Here is a 16,340-nt window from a genome sequence, read left to right as displayed (position 1 = left end):
TCATTATATGTACAATCCTGCTACTATGATGCCAGTTCCATCATGGAATCAATTTCCTACTACTAATCAATACATGACATTTCCAACTTTTTCTCCCAATCAACAACATCAAATGTTTCAACAATTTCCATGTAGCAACAATTCATCACGTGAAACCCAATACGTGGTCATCTCAAAAATTTAGACATCTTAGCCTCCGCGCGAGTGTAAAATAATTTCTTTTTAAAAGAAATTATTATATATGAATTAAATTTGCATTAATTAAGTAAGAATATTTCTGAAAATTATTAACGTTCTTAAGAAATTTGAATTTTACCGTATTTTTCCAATTTGAAATTTAAAACCTTACAAATGTTTCTTTTTCGTGTGAACTTCAAATAAGAAAAGTGTGAGGTTTTGGATAAAAAGAAAATAAGTGAGAAGAAAGGATACGAGAACGTGATTAAAATAAAAATTCTTTAATTATAAGTCTACAAAGAGTAAGTTTGAATTTGATATTGAAATTTTTTATAATGAATCCGTTAAAATTATAATTTAGGATAAAAATAGTTGAAAGACTAACAATTTTCGAATTAACTTTATAAAGTAAAGAACAATAAAGGTGAAGTTTTGTGAATTATATAAATTAACTAGTCTTTCATATTTGAATCTCAAACAAAAGACTATTTTCTCTAATTATGTCGATATTTTATCGACAAAGGAAATTTAGATAAAAATGTCTTTCTACAATCTGTTTTAAAATACTGAGCTCTTAAGTTTTGACTAAATAATTTAAATACTAACTTAAACTTGATAAATAAGAAATTATTCGTCATACTTTATATACGACTAATTTATCACTCATATTTAATAAAATTTTTATTTCACAAAATTTGTAATTTTTTTTTCAATTGAAAAATCACAAAATTTATCTATATTTGAGCTAAATTTTTTTATCTCTCATAATATTTTCTCTCTTTATTCAAATTTTTCATTTGACAGAAATTTTTCTAAGCAACAGACAGCAAAAGCAAAACAGTGAAAATTTTAAAATTCATTTAAGTTTCTAAATTGAATTTTTTTCGTTATTAAATGGTTTTTAAATTCAAGTTCGATTTTGAAAAGTCAAAAATAATTATTTAACAAAAATTTGACAAAATTCTTATCAAGATTCTAATTTTTATCTCAAATCTTTGACTCAATTCACTATGGAAAAAATGGATTCAGAAAAAGACATCCCAAAAGATCAGGCTGATCAAGAACAGGAGAATATTAGGTATAAAAATAATAAAATATCAAACTAGTTTGTAAAAAAAATGTTAATTTTATCATGATTTTCAGATATTCGCGTTGTAACACACAGACAAGTTGTCAAAAAAAGAATGAGTTACTAAGAAATCAAACTCATCCACAGAATCAACCACGAACATCACTTATTTCAAAGACTTCTCAAAATTCAAATCATTGATTCTATTTTGATTTTATAAATGATGAAATAAATACAAATGTTTATTCACATTAATTCTGCAAAGTGACTAATTATTTTAATTTCAGATAAAAATATATAAACGATGCAATTGTAAGGCGATAAAAATTTCGTAAATTATGAACGAATTAATATTGTCAAATATTCACACACGAATACAAAAAAATCATGTTATGATGATGAAAATCTATTTAAGAATATGTGCGTATAAATGAGTCTAATACGAAAAATTTCGTAACAAGATTAGCAATACTAATATACTTTTCCGCTCAATTTATTCTCTCAAAATTTTTTTCTATTTTTTTATCTGTAATATTTTGAAATTTTAGTCAGAATTTGTTTCTACCAAATAAATTATTAATTGTGCAATTTAAAAAGGTTTACTTAACTTAATTATTTGTTAAAGTCAATCTTAATGTTCAGTATTAGTAAAATAAATTGAAATTTTCTTTAGTTTTGTGAAAATTGATAAAAAGCTTTGTAAAAATTTCATCAAATATATTAAAATCTTATCAAAAATATATTAACATTCTTTCTTTGTTTCAATCTCACAGCACAATTAAAAACACGTCAGGAAAATGGATAAAAAACCAAAACCTAATGAAAGAAGAAATTCAACAGATGAACAACAGAATATAAGGTAAACCTAAAAATGTAAAATATTTTATTAAATCATTAAAAAATTAACCGGCATTGTATTTTGAGATTTAAGTCATTTTGACATTTTGACAATTAAGCTCATCTGGCCGAAAGGTTTAATAAATCATCAAAATTCTGGCAATAAAGCCGAAAATCAACTTTTTTGATTATTTTAATGTTTACTTTTAGACAAGCCAAAGGTTGTCCTTCTAAACCATGCGACGAATGGAAAAATAATACATGCACAAATCCAAGCGCCAAGAATCAAAGTCTTGTAGACAAGGCTTCTCAAGAAAAGCCAAGACCATCAAAACCACCATCTAAAAACTAAGACAAATAATTATTAATCTTTTAAATCAAATTTTATATTTCAAAAGTTTTAAAAAATTTTAATGCAAAGGATCCAAAATGTTAAATTAATAATCATTTTTAAATTTTTACTTCATTTAAGTATTTTCTGGATCAGTTGAGAATTAATAGTTCAGACGGCGTCTGCACTAGATGAGGAATAACTTCTGGATCTAAAAGCTGCTTAAAATATGAAGCAGTAAATAAATTCAGAGTCTAATTGAAAAATTCAATAATGAAATATGGTTTTTCAATTAAAGATTCTAAAATACTCAGAATTTCAATGTTTAATATTTTGTACATTCTAATAAAATAATTTCTCTCAAACAAACCTCATCAAAAAAATGTTTATTAGTATTTGTTATTGAGCTTATTTTGCTATAACATAGTTATACGTTTATATGAAATTTTAAGTTTGTTCAATTTTTTAATTTTTATTTTTAAGTTTTTTTTTTTGATTTATATTGTTATTCAAGACGATTGTAAGAGTGAACTTGGTTCCTTTATTAACAACAAACAAGAATTTGAACTATGTTATATCAAGATCAGTATAACATTGGTTATATCAAGAAGAAATTGAAAAAGAGAATATTTGCATACATTCTCATATATAAGTTGTATTTATTGCGGTGTATTAAAATTTTATAAAAAAAAAAAATTTTTTTTTTTTTATTTTTATTAAAATTTTATTACTCATTGCTTTAGTTCCTGTCCACGAGAAAGGTGTAAATAATTTAGCTAAAATTTTAACATTTAAAAAAATTAAATAAGAGTTTAAAGCATTGCAATTTAACTGACTTAAAAAAGTGAAAATTTTGATTCTTAAAAATTGTGTAACTAAATAAGAATTTATTTGATTTCGCAATATTTAGAATTACAAAAAAATAACATGAACGATCCAAAGTTGACTGAACCAAAGATTTCTGAACTGAATGAAGAAGAGCAGATTGATAAAATAAGGTTAACAGCAAATTATAAAAGAAATTAATACAAATTAAATTAATATGCTTTATGTTTATAAAATGATTATAGGGAAACTAAGAATAACAATATTATTGATGCCAGTGCAAAACTCAACGAGATTAGAGAGAAATATTTAAGAAATCATCCTGAGGATAGGATAACGCAAAAGAAAACTCCTCAAAATGGTGCAGAGAGTGCTATAAATAACCATCTAAATAGTCCTGGTAGATCCGCTCAAATTCAAGGATCAAGCAATCCTGGTAGAAACGCTCCAATTCAAGGAACAAACAATCCTGGTGGATCAGCTAATTATGGATTAAATTATAATAGTAATAGAACAAAACAAGTTAAAAAATAGAACAATAAATAATTCTAGAGGCTCTGGAATTATAAAATATTTGCAACTTTGTCATTACAAATTTAAGAATTTTGTGAATAAAGACAATTTTTAAAAAAGAAACAAAAAATTCTGTTGTTTTTAAGAGATTAAAAAGCAATAAATTGTATTAAATTTAGAATATAAAAGAAATACAATAACAAAAACAAAAATTGCAGAGATAAAGTATAATATTCGTTGATTTTCTTCACTTATACATGCAAGAATATGACAATACTTCTTTTTGGAAACTTAGTCATAGATTATTTATAAATATTTTAATCACAATATAGACTGAATTTCACCATCATTGCATAAAACTAAAATATGTTCCTATTTTCACTGCAATCACCTCTTTTGGTATTTCCGAGATTTCGTTGGAAATTAAATGACGAAAAAAATAGATTTTTTTCGGTCCATCCTACATCTGCAGGAATGCTTTATAACAAAATCACTAATCAAAATTTGTAGTCCATAACAACTATTTCCGCCGTTTTTGTGCAATGTAATGTTTTTTATGTATATCTTTAAGTTGCATAGATAATCACTGCGACTTTCATTAAATAACGATAAGACTCCGATAAGACATGAAAGATTTAATCCTTAAATTCCGCGTAAATCATGATAATTCACCAAAAATATCCAACACTAAAAATAAATAAATAAAATATTTTTAAAAAAATTAGCATTCAAACTATTACAATTTAAAATTCTACAAGAAATAACCTAAATATCACAAAATCTCAGTAATTAGATCTACACCCAAACCAGCACTATTGAATAATTGTAAAAATATTATCACAAAATTTTATCAGTTCTATATCAGTTCTATGTGACATCAACGAAACAGTTGCAATGGTTATAAAAACAGAAAAAAAATGTTATCGCAAGTCAGTATAAATTTCATATTTGGATCAAAAAATTAAAACTTTTAAGGTAAAGTTAAGTGTTGGAATGCTATTAATTAAAAGTGCTTTGTTTTAAATCAAAATAGATTGTTAAAGAAATATTTTGAAATAATTAAATCCCTAGTGGACAAATAATTGTCCATTCATCACAGTGGCGACATTAGTGTACTGATGGTAGTACTGTGACTGGCACTCAGCTTGCACACTATTGAATTAAGAATTATTTCTGTCATATTTTTGTCCGCTTTTGAATAATATTTAATTTGGTAGACATATCTATTGACTAATAACGCTAAAAAAATTAATTTTACAGTTAAATAAAATCATAATTTAAAAATGGATCCAGGTAATAACAAGAAATTTAAAAATTAAATCTAAACACCTAATCTAATTAACTAATTTGTCAATAATTTAGAGCCAGTAACAGCAACAACTGAAGTTGAAGCAACCACTGAAGTTGAGGCTACAGAGTAAGTAACGAAATAATCAAAATTTTATTGATATTTACAAGACATTTTTTATTTTAAAACATTTTAGACCAGAAAATCCAGGTAATAAATTAATCATACATAAAAACATATATTATAATTAAATTTTAATGTAAAAATAATTATATTTATAGAGCCAATTCAGCCAATCATGGGAATTGAACCAGCAATTATGTAAGTTCAAATAATACAATATGAATTTAATATGAATTTAACTAAGAAATTATCAATAATTGATTAATAACTTAATGATTAAAACATTAAAACATTCAAATATAACTCTAAAATTATTCTAATTTGATATTTCAGAACTGAGGAGAACACCGAAGCTAGTTCATAAACAATTAAATAATCATCAGATTCATTGGAAAATGAACACACATAAATGAAGCGAAAAGATCAAGATTAAAACATTTTTCAATTTTTTTGTGATTTTAAAATAAAGTTTTCTAAGAAAAATTTGAGCTGTTCTTAATCATGTCAGTCTCACTAAATTCCTTCAAGAAAAAATGTGACATCTAAAAATTAATCACGCCACTTTTAAATTTAATGCAATGATAAGATTTCTGCTAGCTTCATACTTATCTATGCATTAGCCACAACGGAATTGATAAACATTCTTTTTAATTAATCACAAGCATATCTTTCAATGAGAAAGTAAAACTAAAACGCAAAAAAATTGCAAGATATGAAATTAATACGACGTAGATATAAATTTATAACATACCACATGAAGGATAGGCTGAGATGCAGAAAGATAAGAATGTAGAATCCTTATCAACTAATGAGATCATAAATTGATTAAAAATTTTCTTCTTTTCATGTTAATATTTTTGGTGGTCTTGAAAAAGACCGTTCAATTGTTGTAAATATTTCTTTACTATGAGAATTTAAGCACGTTCACCACGGATACGACGGGCAAGTTGGATGTCCTTTGGCATGATTGTGACACGCTTGGCATGGATGGCGCACAAGTTTGTGTCTTCGAATAATCCGACGAGATAAGCTTCAGATGCTTCTTGTAAAGCCATGACTGCTGATGATTGGAAACGCAAGTCAGTCTTGAAATCTTGAGCGATTTCACGGACAAGACGTTGGAATGGCAATTTGCGGATCAACAATTCAGTCGATTTCTGATAACGACGGATTTCACGAAGAGCAACTGTACCTGGACGATAACGATGTGGCTTCTTAACTCCTCCGGTTGCTGGTGCTGATTTACGGGCAGCTTTTGTTGCCAATTGTTTACGTGGTGCTTTTCCACCAGTTGATTTACGAGCTGTTTGCTTTGTACGGGCCATTTTTTATGTTTTGAGTTTTCGATTTGAAATTCAAATGAGAAATAATACAAAAGTAAGAAATGCGTCCCCTATTTATATTATTTTTATGGCGCGAAGATATGAATGTGTGGTAGGGAGAGTAAGAATGAGGGGAAATGAGAGAATTTCGATGAATTCTTGAAATTTCTTTAATTAACTTAGGTAAAAGTTTCCGAATTATTTTCAAAATTATTAATTCTCTTCCAGAGTATGAATTTAGGTAAATTAATTTCAGGTAACTTTTCGGAATCGACAGAAATTCAAATCGAAATTGAGTGAGAGGGGAAGGTGAGAGAATGTATATAAAGAGAGTGAATTTCATGAATCAGCATCATTCAAGTTTTACATTTTCGTGTGTAAAGAAGTATAAAATAAATTGAAAATACAAAATGACTGGACGAGGTAAAGGAGGCAAAGGTTTAGGAAAAGGAGGCGCAAAGCGTCATCGTAAAGTTCTTCGTGATAACATCCAAGGAATCACAAAGCCAGCAATCCGTCGTTTGGCTCGTCGTGGTGGTGTCAAGCGTATCTCAGGCTTGATCTACGAAGAAACTCGTGGTGTCTTGAAAGTTTTCTTGGAAAATGTCATCCGTGATGCAGTCACATACACTGAACACGCCAAGAGAAAGACAGTCACAGCTATGGATGTCGTCTATGCATTGAAACGCCAAGGACGTACTCTCTACGGTTTCGGAGGTTAAATTTCTTTCTACATCATCATCAACTTACATTAAATGGTCTTTTTCAAGACCGCAAATTTATTTATGAAGAAAATTATTTTTGATTATTATTCTTAATTTCTTAAAATCTCTTAAAATTTCGTATACTTGAAGTAAAATAATATTTTTAAATGAATCAATAAAGCATATTAATTTTAGTAAATTCTAAGCTATTCTCTTTGGTTCTCAAACAACTACGAAAATTATGTACCCAAGAGGACAAAAATTACGTTAAAAATTGTAAGAGGCAAATAGGCCCAAGTTAAAATCCACTCGGAGTGTATGTGTGATATGAAATAGAGATGTTATATTCATTTTCAAGTATTTCAGCCCAGTTTGATTGCAAATACAATGCACTAAAATCTCCCTAATAGATGAAGAACATGATTTTATTGAACAGTAATAAATGGTATAAGGTTGTTTGTTAGGTCTCTGAATGGTGATTTTAAATCTATTTCATTCAAATTCAAGAATTTCCAAAGATATATAATTTTTAATAAAATGGAGTTGTGAACAGGAAAGCATATATTTTCATTTGGCAAATCTAATATTGGATGCAAATTGCATAAAAATATCTGAAATTTTAACCAAGTTTGCATTAATTCTAGCATTGTGTAGACCAAATAAGACAAAAATCAGACGAATCTAAACCTAAAATAAGTTTAACTAAAATATAATCATTAATAAGAATTGTTTAGGTAATTTAATAAAATAAAAATTAGTTTTTCTTTAAGAATTTAAATTTGTCGCCCTGAAAAGGACGGTTTTAAGATGCTTGAAGGCATATTATTGATGAATTTATGCTTTCGTTTTTGATTCTGTCTTCTTTGGCAACAAGACGGCTTGGATGTTTGGTAAGACACCACCTTGTGCAATTGTGACTCCAGATAAAAGTTTGTTCAATTCTTCGTCATTACGGATGGCCAATTGCAAGTGACGTGGAATGATTCTTGTCTTTTTGTTGTCACGAGCTGCATTTCCTGCCAATTCAAGAACTTCAGCAGCCAAGTATTCCATGACGGCAGCTAAATATACTGGAGCTCCAGCACCAACACGTTCACCATAGTTTCCTTTACGGAGAAGACGATGGATACGACCGACTGGGAATTGTAATCCAGCACGGCTTGAACGTGACTTTGCCTTTGCCTTAACTTTGCCTCCTTTACCACGGCCTGACATTTTTCAATATGTTATTTGTTTTGACTTGTACGAGAAAGTTTACAAACGAATGATGATTCGATACTGAGTTGAATGTTCACAAATGTTCAAGTATTTATACTAAAATTGAGAGCGGGAAAAAGAGAGAGGCGTGGCCTATGCTACATGGTGAGAGAAATTGTATATAAAGAGAACGAAAAGTGTGAAGAGACAACAGTTGTATTCTGAAAATCATTCAAAACACATCATAAAAAATGGCACCACCAAAAACAAGCGGAAAAGCTGCAAAGAAAGCCGGTAAGGCACAAAAAGCAATCTCAAAGGATGACAAGAAGAAGAGACGTCATAAGCGTAAGGAATCATACGCAATCTACATCTTCAAAGTCTTGAAACAAGTTCACCCAGACACTGGTGTTTCATCAAAGGCAATGAGCATCATGAACAGTTTCGTCAATGATATCTTCGAACGTATTGCTGCTGAAGCCTCACGATTGGCTCACTACAATAAACGATCAACAATCACAAGTCGCGAGATCCAAACTGCTGTTCGTTTACTCTTGCCTGGTGAATTGGCTAAGCACGCTGTCTCAGAAGGTACAAAAGCTGTCACCAAATACACATCATCCAAGTAAATTGCTATTTCTATGCTGCATCGCAAATCTCAAATGGTCTTTTTCAAGACCGCAAAATGATTTTATGAAAAAGAGAAAGATTTAATAATCAAATGAGTCATATATTATCATTCCCAAATATAGTACAAATGAATCTATCTACATTATTAATTATTCTATAGTTAGTCATATTAAAGTAAAATATTTATGATAAAATTACATTAAAAATAAATTTGTATTATTGTTAATAATTTTAAACACTTATTTAGTTAAGTGTACTAAAGTAAAATAAACAAAATTTTCGAAAATAAAATATAATTCTGAATCTTATTCTTTTCTTGTCTGAAAACTCTATATGAGACGATTTTTCTTGTTTATGGCCATTCTGATAACACACGTTGATAACCTAGAAAAGTCTTAAATTTGTCAAATGTAAAAAATATTTGTGATAAAATAGTTAAATTAATAAAAAATGATCTGTTTCGGCCATATAAACTCTAAACTAAGTCTTATTTCAAATAATTTCATTTACAGTTATCATATAGTCCATATACTGAGTCATTGAAGGCTACATTCAGTATGAAGAATTTTAAAAATTAATTTAATTAAGATTAGATTTATAAATTTGGCTAAATTTAACAAAATTGAACTTTAATGACTAATTTCTGCATTTTACCACTTAATTGAGTTTCATGAGACACGAATAACTTAAAGTTAATTTCATAAAAATTTATTTACAAAATTTTCAAGCACTGAGTATCAAACATTATTTTTTGAGTACGTCCCTGTAGTTAAGTTAATTAATATTTTAGGAATTTTTCTTTTATTTTGTGAATATACATTAAATTAACTATCTTTAAGTGAAAATTTCATCAAATTATGTCAATCGGTTCAAAAGTTATTTAAATTTAATTAAGATAATTTCAATATTTTTTCATAAATTTCAACTTTAACTTAATTTTTTTGCAATTTGCAAATTAAATTTAATATTTTCAAATTAAAATCTCAATTAACATTTCAATTTAAAATAACATTCCAAAACTATTTTGAATCGCACAATAAAAGTTTATGCAATAATTAACAAATTTTGAGATTGACACCGAAGTTTATGAAGGAAATTTTTACAACAAAAATTGAGTGCGAGGCTTCGTTTCCATTCACATCTCATAGTTAAGGGACCCACAAAACTTGTAATTTCTCATAATATTTTCAATTTGAAAATTCTTTTAATACAAGAAAAATTAAGAAATAAATCAAAAATGTCTGATCCAGCAGTAGAAGTCGCACCATCACCAGTTGCCTCACCAGCAAAGGCCAAGAAAGAGAAGAAACCAAAATCTGACAAGCCAAAGAAACCAAAGGCACCAAGAACTCATCCACCAGTCAGTGAAATGGTTGTCAATGCAGTTAAGACATTAAAGGAACGAGGTGGTTCATCATTACAAGCCATCAAGAAGTTCCTTGTAGCTCAATACAAAGTTGATGTTGATAAGTTGGCTCCATTTATCAAGAAATTCTTGAAATCAGCTGTTGAAAAGGGACAATTGTTACAAGTTAAAGGTAAAGGAGCATCAGGATCATTCAAATTGCCAGCAGCAGCCAAGAAAGAAAAGGTTGTAAAGAAGGCTGTTGAAAAGAAGCCAAAGAAGGCCGCTGCTGCTAAGCCAATGAAGGCTGGTGAGAAAAAAGTCAAGAAAACAATTGCCAAGAAGCCAAAAGCAGCTGCAGCCACAAAAGTAAAGAAGCCAGTTGCAAAGACCACAAAGAAACCAGCAGCAGCAAAGCCAGCCGCCAAAAAGGCAGCACCAAAACCAAAAGCTGCAGCAAAACCAAAAGCAGCACCAAAAGCTATAGTTGCTGCCAAACAAAAAAAGCAGCAGCACCAAAAGCAAAGAAGCCAGCTGCAGAGAAGAAGCCAAAAGCCGCCAAAAAACCAGCAGCAAAGAAAGCTTAAATCAGACAAGCAAACACAATTGATATTCTAAACTAAGAAACTTATCGTATAAGCACAATTCATGGCTGATAATCAGCAACCATTACAAATAGTCCTTTTCAGGACTACAAAATCTCATTAAATAAGAAAAACTAATTTTTGATTACAATTTGAGTCTATTTTATATAAAATTAATAAAAATTCTGTGATATTTACAACATATGTACATTTTGTACAGGTTTTATACTAAATAATATGGATATCTATCGTTTAGTGACTAGAATCAAAATCCAGTTATTCTCTGTTGTACAGATCAATTGTGATCCATAGCCTCTCCTAGATATCATCAGAAATTTTTTCTATTACTTGCCAATTTCCAATACCAAATGCAATGTACCTTCTATCAACAGCTTCCTTCCATTAGTTATTTCGCCATACTCGTGACTGACTGATACAACAAACTTTTCCGTTCAATCATTAATACTATACACAAAATTGTTGAATATTATATGAAAATAAGCTAAACTCTTATGAAAAATTATAAAATGTTATATATTTTTAGTTTATAGACAAATGTCCTAATAATAAATTGATAATGTCCTATCATGATCCTAATTTTAAATTGAGATCATAAAATTGATTAAAATTTTCTTCTTTTCATGTCAATATTTTTGGTGGTCTTGAAAAAGACCGTTCAATTGTTGTAAATTATTCTTTGCTATGAGAATTTAAGCACGTTCACCACGGATACGACGAGCAAGTTGGATGTCCTTTGGCATGATTGTGACACGCTTGGCATGGATGGCGCACAAGTTTGTGTCTTCGAATAATCCGACGAGGTAAGCTTCAGATGCTTCTTGTAAAGCCATGACTGCTGATGATTGGAAACGCAAGTCAGTCTTGAAATCTTGAGCGATTTCACGGACAAGACGTTGGAATGGCAATTTGCGGATCAACAATTCAGTCGATTTCTGATAACGACGGATTTCACGAAGAGCAACTGTACCTGGACGATAACGATGTGGCTTCTTAACTCCTCCGGTTGCTGGTGCTGATTTACGGGCAGCTTTTGTTGCCAATTGTTTACGTGGTGCTTTTCCACCAGTTGATTTACGAGCTGTTTGCTTTGTACGGGCCATTTTTTTAGTTTTGAGTTTTCGATTTGAAATTCAAATGAGAAATAATACAAAAGTAAGAAATGCGTCCCCTATTTATATTATTTTCTTGGCGCGAAGATATGAATGTGTGGTAGGGAGAGTAAGAATGAGGGGAAATGAGAGAATTTCGATGAATTCTTGAAATTTCTTTAATTAACTTAGGTAAAAGTTTCTGAATTATTTTCAAAATTATTAATTCTCTTCCAAAGTATGGATTTAGGTAAATTAATTGTAAGCAACTTTACGGAATCGACAGAAATTCAAATCGAAATTATAAGAGAGGGGAAGGTGAGAGAATGTATATAAAGAGAGTGAATTTCATGAATCAGCATCATTCAAGTTTTACATTTTCTTGTGTAAAGAAGTAAAAAATAAATTGAAAATACAAAATGACTGGACGAGGTAAAGGAGGCAAAGGTTTAGGAAAAGGAGGCGCAAAGCGTCATCGTAAAGTTCTTCGTGATAACATCCAAGGAATCACAAAGCCAGCAATCCGTCGTTTGGCTCGTCGTGGTGGTGTCAAGCGTATCTCAGGCTTGATCTACGAAGAAACTCGTGGTGTCTTGAAAGTTTTCTTGGAAAATGTCATCCGTGATGCAGTCACATACACTGAACACGCCAAGAGAAAGACAGTCACAGCTATGGATGTCGTCTATGCATTGAAACGCCAAGGACGTACTCTCTACGGTTTCGGAGGTTAAATTTCTTTCTACATCATCATCAACTTACATTAAATGGTCTTTTTCAAGACCGCAAATTTATTTATGAAGAAAATTATTTTTGATTTTTATTCTTAATTCCATAAAGTATGTTTGTAAATCCTAAGCTACTCTCTTTTGTGCTCAAAAAACTAAGACAATAATTTGCCCAAGAGAACAAAAAATACGTTAAAAATTGTTAAAGACAAGTTTGGTCCCTAGTTATTGACTGGTTATAACGATTTCTTATCCACTCGGAGTGTATATGTCTTATAAAATAGTGATATTATATTCATTTGCTAGTATTTGAACCTAGAATGGTTTGATTACGAATATTGAAATCTCCACTAAAAGACAAAGAACATAATTTATATATAATATATATATATATATATATATATATATATATATATTAATAAGGTTAATACTAGGTCTCTGAAAGTTGATTTAAATCTATTTCATTAAGTTCAAGAATTTTAAAATAAATACTGTTTTCAATAAAATGGAGTTTTTGTTAACAGGAGAGCATAATGTTTAAATGGCAAAATTATATTGAATGCGAATTTCATAAAAATATGGCTGATACATAACTGGTTTTTCTCTAATTTAAGCATAGGGTAGATCACATAAAATCAAAAAATTGAACTAATTTAGACTAAAATAAGTTTAACTAAAATAGAATCACGTAATAAGAATTATTAAGGAAATTTAATAAAATAAAAATTTGTTTTTCTTTGTGAATTTAAATTTGTCGCCCTGAAAAGGACGGTTTTAAGATGCTTGAAGGCATATTATTGATGAATTTATGCTTTCGTTTTTGATTCTGTCTTCTTTGGCAACAAGACGGCTTGGATGTTTGGTAAGACACCACCTTGTGCAATTGTGACTCCAGATAAAAGTTTGTTCAATTCTTCGTCATTACGGATGGCCAATTGCAAGTGACGTGGAATGATTCTTGTTTTTTTGTTGTCACGAGCAGCATTTCCTGCCAATTCAAGAACTTCAGCAGCCAAGTATTCCATGACGGCAGCTAAATATACTGGAGCTCCAGCACCAACACGTTCACCATAGTTTCCTTTACGGAGAAGACGATGGATACGACCGACTGGGAATTGTAATCCAGCACGGCTTGAACGTGACTTTGCCTTTGCCTTAACTTTGCCTCCTTTACCACGGCCTGACATTTTTCAATATGTTATTTGATTTGACTTGTACGAGAAAGTTTACAAACGAATGATGATTCGATACTGAGTTGAATGTTCACAAATGTTCAGGTATTTATACTAAAATTGAGAGCGGGAAAGAGAGAGGCGTGGTCTATGCTACATGGTGAGAGAAATTGTATATAAAGAGAGCGAAAAGTGTGAATAGACAACAGTTGTATTCTGAACTTTATTCAAAACACATCATAAAAAATGGCACCACCAAAAACAAGCGGAAAAGCTGCAAAGAAAGCCGGCAAGGCACAAAAAGCAATCTCAAAGGATGACAAGAAGAAGAGACGTCATAAGCGTAAGGAATCATACGCAATCTACATCTTCAAAGTCTTGAAACAAGTTCACCCAGACACTGGTGTTTCATCAAAGGCAATGAGCATCATGAACAGTTTCGTCAATGATATCTTCGAACGTATTGCTGCTGAAGCCTCACGATTGGCTCACTACAATAAACGATCAACAATCACAAGTCGCGAGATCCAAACTGCTGTTCGTTTACTCTTGCCTGGTGAATTGGCTAAGCACGCTGTCTCAGAAGGAACAAAGGCTGTCACCAAATACACGTCATCCAAGTAAATTGCTATTACTGTGCTGCATCGCAAATCTCAAATGGTCTTTTTCAAGACCGCAAAATATTTTAAGAAAAAGAGAATTTTTTTTTAATCAAATGAGTCATATAATATCATTCCCATAGTACAAATGATTCTATCTACATTAATAATAATTCTATAGTTAGTCATATTAAAGTAAAATATTTATGATATTATTACATTAAAAATAAATTTGTATTTTTGTTAATAATTTTAAACACTTATTTAGTTAAAATAAACAAAATTTTCAAAAATGAAACTTAATTCTAAATTTTATTCTGTTTTCTCCTGTACAAACTCTATATGAGACAATTTTCCTTGTTTATGGCATTTCTGATAACACACTTTGATAACCTAGATAAGTCTTAAATTTGTCAAAAGTAAAAAATATTTGTGATAAAATAGTTAAATTAATAAAAATGTTCTTTTCTTATTAAACTATAAACTCAGTCTCACTCCATATAATTTCATTTACAGTTATCATATAGTCTATATACTTGCTATATACTGAGTCATTAAAAGTGGCTTTCGGTTCGAGGAATTTTTAAAAATCTAATTTAATTAAGATTAGATTTATAAATTTGGCTAAATTTAACAAAATTGAACTTTAATGACTAATTTCTGCATTTTACCACTTAATTGAGTTTCATGAGACATGAGAAAGTTAAAGTAAATTTCATTAAAATTTATTTACAAAATTTTCAAGCAACTGAGCATCAAACATTATTTTTTTGAGCACGTCCCTGGAGTTAGGTTAACTAATATTTTGAGAATTTTTCCTTCATTTCGTGATTTTATATTAAATTGACTATCCTTAGGTGAAGATTTCAACAAATTATTCCATTCGGCTCAAAAGTTATTCAAATTTAATTGAGATAATTTCAATAATTTTTTCAAATTTCCACTTTAACTTAATTTTTTTGCAATTTGCAAATTAAATTTAACATTTTCAAAATAAAATCTAAATTAACATTTCAATTTAAAACAACATTCAAAAACTATTTTAAATCACACAATTAAAGCCATGCAATAATTAACAAATTTTGAGATTGACACCGAAGTTTATGAAGGAAATTTTTACAACAAAAATTGAGTGCGAGGCTTGCTCTCATCTACATCTCATAGTTAAGGGACCCATAAAACTTGTAATTTCTCATAATATTTTAAATTTGAAAATTCTTTTTTAATACAAGAAAAATTAAGAAATAAATCAAAATGTCTGATCTCCAGCAGTAGAAGTCAATCATCACTAGCGGCCTCACCAGCAAAGGCCAAGAAAGAAAACCAAAATCTGACAAGCCAAAGAAACCAAAGGCACCAAGAACTCATCCACCAGTCAGTGAAATGCTGTCAATGCAGTTAAGACATTAAAGGAACGAGGTGGTTCATCATTACAAGCCATCAAGAAGTTCTGTAGCTCGTAATGGCCAAAGTTGATGTTGATAAGTTGGCTCCATTTATCAAGAAATTCTTTGAAATCAGCTGTTGAAAAGGGACAATTATTACAAGCGCAAAATAAAGGAGCATCAGGATTATCTAAATTGCCAGCAGCAGCCAAGAAAGAAAAGGTTGTAAAGAAGACTACCGGAAAAGAAGCCAAAGAAGTGCTGCAGCTAAGCCAAAGAAAGCTGGTGAGAAAAAAGTCAAGAAAACAATTGCCAAGAAGCCAAAGCAGCTGCAGCCACAAAAGTAAAGAAACCAGTTGCAAGACCACAAAGAAACCAGCAGCAGCAAAGCCATTATGTTAAGAA

At 29.9% G+C, this 16,340-nt stretch overlaps 9 protein-coding genes, 2 long non-coding RNA genes and 1 pseudogene across 11 annotated transcripts; 8 read left to right on the top strand and 4 right to left on the bottom strand.

Annotated features, from left to right (window-relative positions):
• Window positions 1-1,764: 1,764 nt before the first annotated feature.
• Window positions 1,765-2,658, top strand: LOC139092930 (uncharacterized). Its single transcript, XR_011544649.1, has 3 exons — window positions 1,765-1,843; window positions 2,020-2,105; window positions 2,294-2,658. It is a non-coding gene; the product is annotated as an uncharacterized lncRNA (long non-coding RNA).
• A 569-nt stretch (window positions 2,659-3,227) lies between these two features.
• On the top strand, window positions 3,228-3,852 carry LOC139092931 (uncharacterized). The gene is made up of 2 exons (XM_070643505.1): window positions 3,228-3,412; window positions 3,485-3,852. Exons 1-2 carry the CDS (start codon window positions 3,342-3,344, stop codon window positions 3,771-3,773), a joined length of 360 nt encoding a protein of 119 aa, XP_070499606.1. The 5' UTR covers window positions 3,228-3,341; the 3' UTR covers window positions 3,774-3,852.
• A 1,089-nt stretch (window positions 3,853-4,941) lies between these two features.
• Window positions 4,942-5,646, top strand: LOC139092925 (uncharacterized). Its single transcript, XR_011544648.1, has 5 exons — window positions 4,942-5,045; window positions 5,115-5,169; window positions 5,237-5,250; window positions 5,322-5,361; window positions 5,497-5,646. It is a non-coding gene; the product is annotated as an uncharacterized lncRNA (long non-coding RNA).
• A 412-nt stretch (window positions 5,647-6,058) lies between these two features.
• On the bottom strand, window positions 6,059-6,508 carry LOC139092921 (histone H3). The gene has a single exon (XM_070643497.1). It carries the CDS (start codon window positions 6,486-6,488, stop codon window positions 6,078-6,080), a length of 411 nt encoding a protein of 136 aa, XP_070499598.1. The 5' UTR covers window positions 6,489-6,508; the 3' UTR covers window positions 6,059-6,077.
• Window positions 6,509-6,882: 374 nt separating this feature from the next.
• Window positions 6,883-7,263, top strand: LOC139092929 (histone H4). The gene has a single exon (XM_070643504.1). It carries the CDS (start codon window positions 6,896-6,898, stop codon window positions 7,205-7,207), a length of 312 nt encoding a protein of 103 aa, XP_070499605.1. The 5' UTR covers window positions 6,883-6,895; the 3' UTR covers window positions 7,208-7,263.
• A 760-nt stretch (window positions 7,264-8,023) lies between these two features.
• Window positions 8,024-8,404, bottom strand: LOC139092927 (histone H2A-like). The gene has a single exon (XM_070643502.1). The coding sequence runs from the start codon at window positions 8,402-8,404 to the stop codon at window positions 8,024-8,026; it is 381 nt and encodes a 126-aa protein (XP_070499603.1).
• A 210-nt stretch (window positions 8,405-8,614) lies between these two features.
• Window positions 8,615-9,048, top strand: LOC139092928 (histone H2B). The gene has a single exon (XM_070643503.1). It carries the CDS (start codon window positions 8,638-8,640, stop codon window positions 9,013-9,015), a length of 378 nt encoding a protein of 125 aa, XP_070499604.1. The 5' UTR covers window positions 8,615-8,637; the 3' UTR covers window positions 9,016-9,048.
• Window positions 9,049-10,224: 1,176 nt separating this feature from the next.
• LOC139092926 (histone H1B-like) lies at window positions 10,225-11,023 on the top strand (annotated as a pseudogene).
• A 612-nt stretch (window positions 11,024-11,635) lies between these two features.
• Window positions 11,636-12,088, bottom strand: LOC139092920 (histone H3). The gene has a single exon (XM_070643496.1). The coding sequence runs from the start codon at window positions 12,064-12,066 to the stop codon at window positions 11,656-11,658; it is 411 nt and encodes a 136-aa protein (XP_070499597.1). The 5' UTR covers window positions 12,067-12,088; the 3' UTR covers window positions 11,636-11,655.
• Window positions 12,089-12,436: 348 nt separating this feature from the next.
• Window positions 12,437-12,841, top strand: LOC139092924 (histone H4). Its single transcript, XM_070643500.1, has one exon. It carries the CDS (start codon window positions 12,474-12,476, stop codon window positions 12,783-12,785), a length of 312 nt encoding a protein of 103 aa, XP_070499601.1. The 5' UTR covers window positions 12,437-12,473; the 3' UTR covers window positions 12,786-12,841.
• Window positions 12,842-13,585: 744 nt separating this feature from the next.
• Window positions 13,586-14,015, bottom strand: LOC139092923 (histone H2A-like). Its single transcript, XM_070643499.1, has one exon. It carries the CDS (start codon window positions 13,964-13,966, stop codon window positions 13,586-13,588), a length of 381 nt encoding a protein of 126 aa, XP_070499600.1. The 5' UTR covers window positions 13,967-14,015.
• A 159-nt stretch (window positions 14,016-14,174) lies between these two features.
• On the top strand, window positions 14,175-14,696 carry LOC139092922 (histone H2B). Its single transcript, XM_070643498.1, has one exon. The coding sequence runs from the start codon at window positions 14,198-14,200 to the stop codon at window positions 14,573-14,575; it is 378 nt and encodes a 125-aa protein (XP_070499599.1). The 5' UTR covers window positions 14,175-14,197; the 3' UTR covers window positions 14,576-14,696.
• Window positions 14,697-16,340: the final 1,644 nt, after the last annotated feature.

The sequence above is a fragment of the Chironomus tepperi genome, unplaced genomic scaffold, assembly GCF_022539635.2.
Source record: "Chironomus tepperi strain 1889 unplaced genomic scaffold, CSIRO-AGI_Ctep_v1 contig_314, whole genome shotgun sequence".
NCBI lineage: Eukaryota > Metazoa > Arthropoda > Insecta > Diptera > Chironomidae > Chironomus > Chironomus tepperi.
Note: the sequence above shows the minus strand (reverse complement) of the source record. Positions and strands in the feature narration are given on the sequence as shown.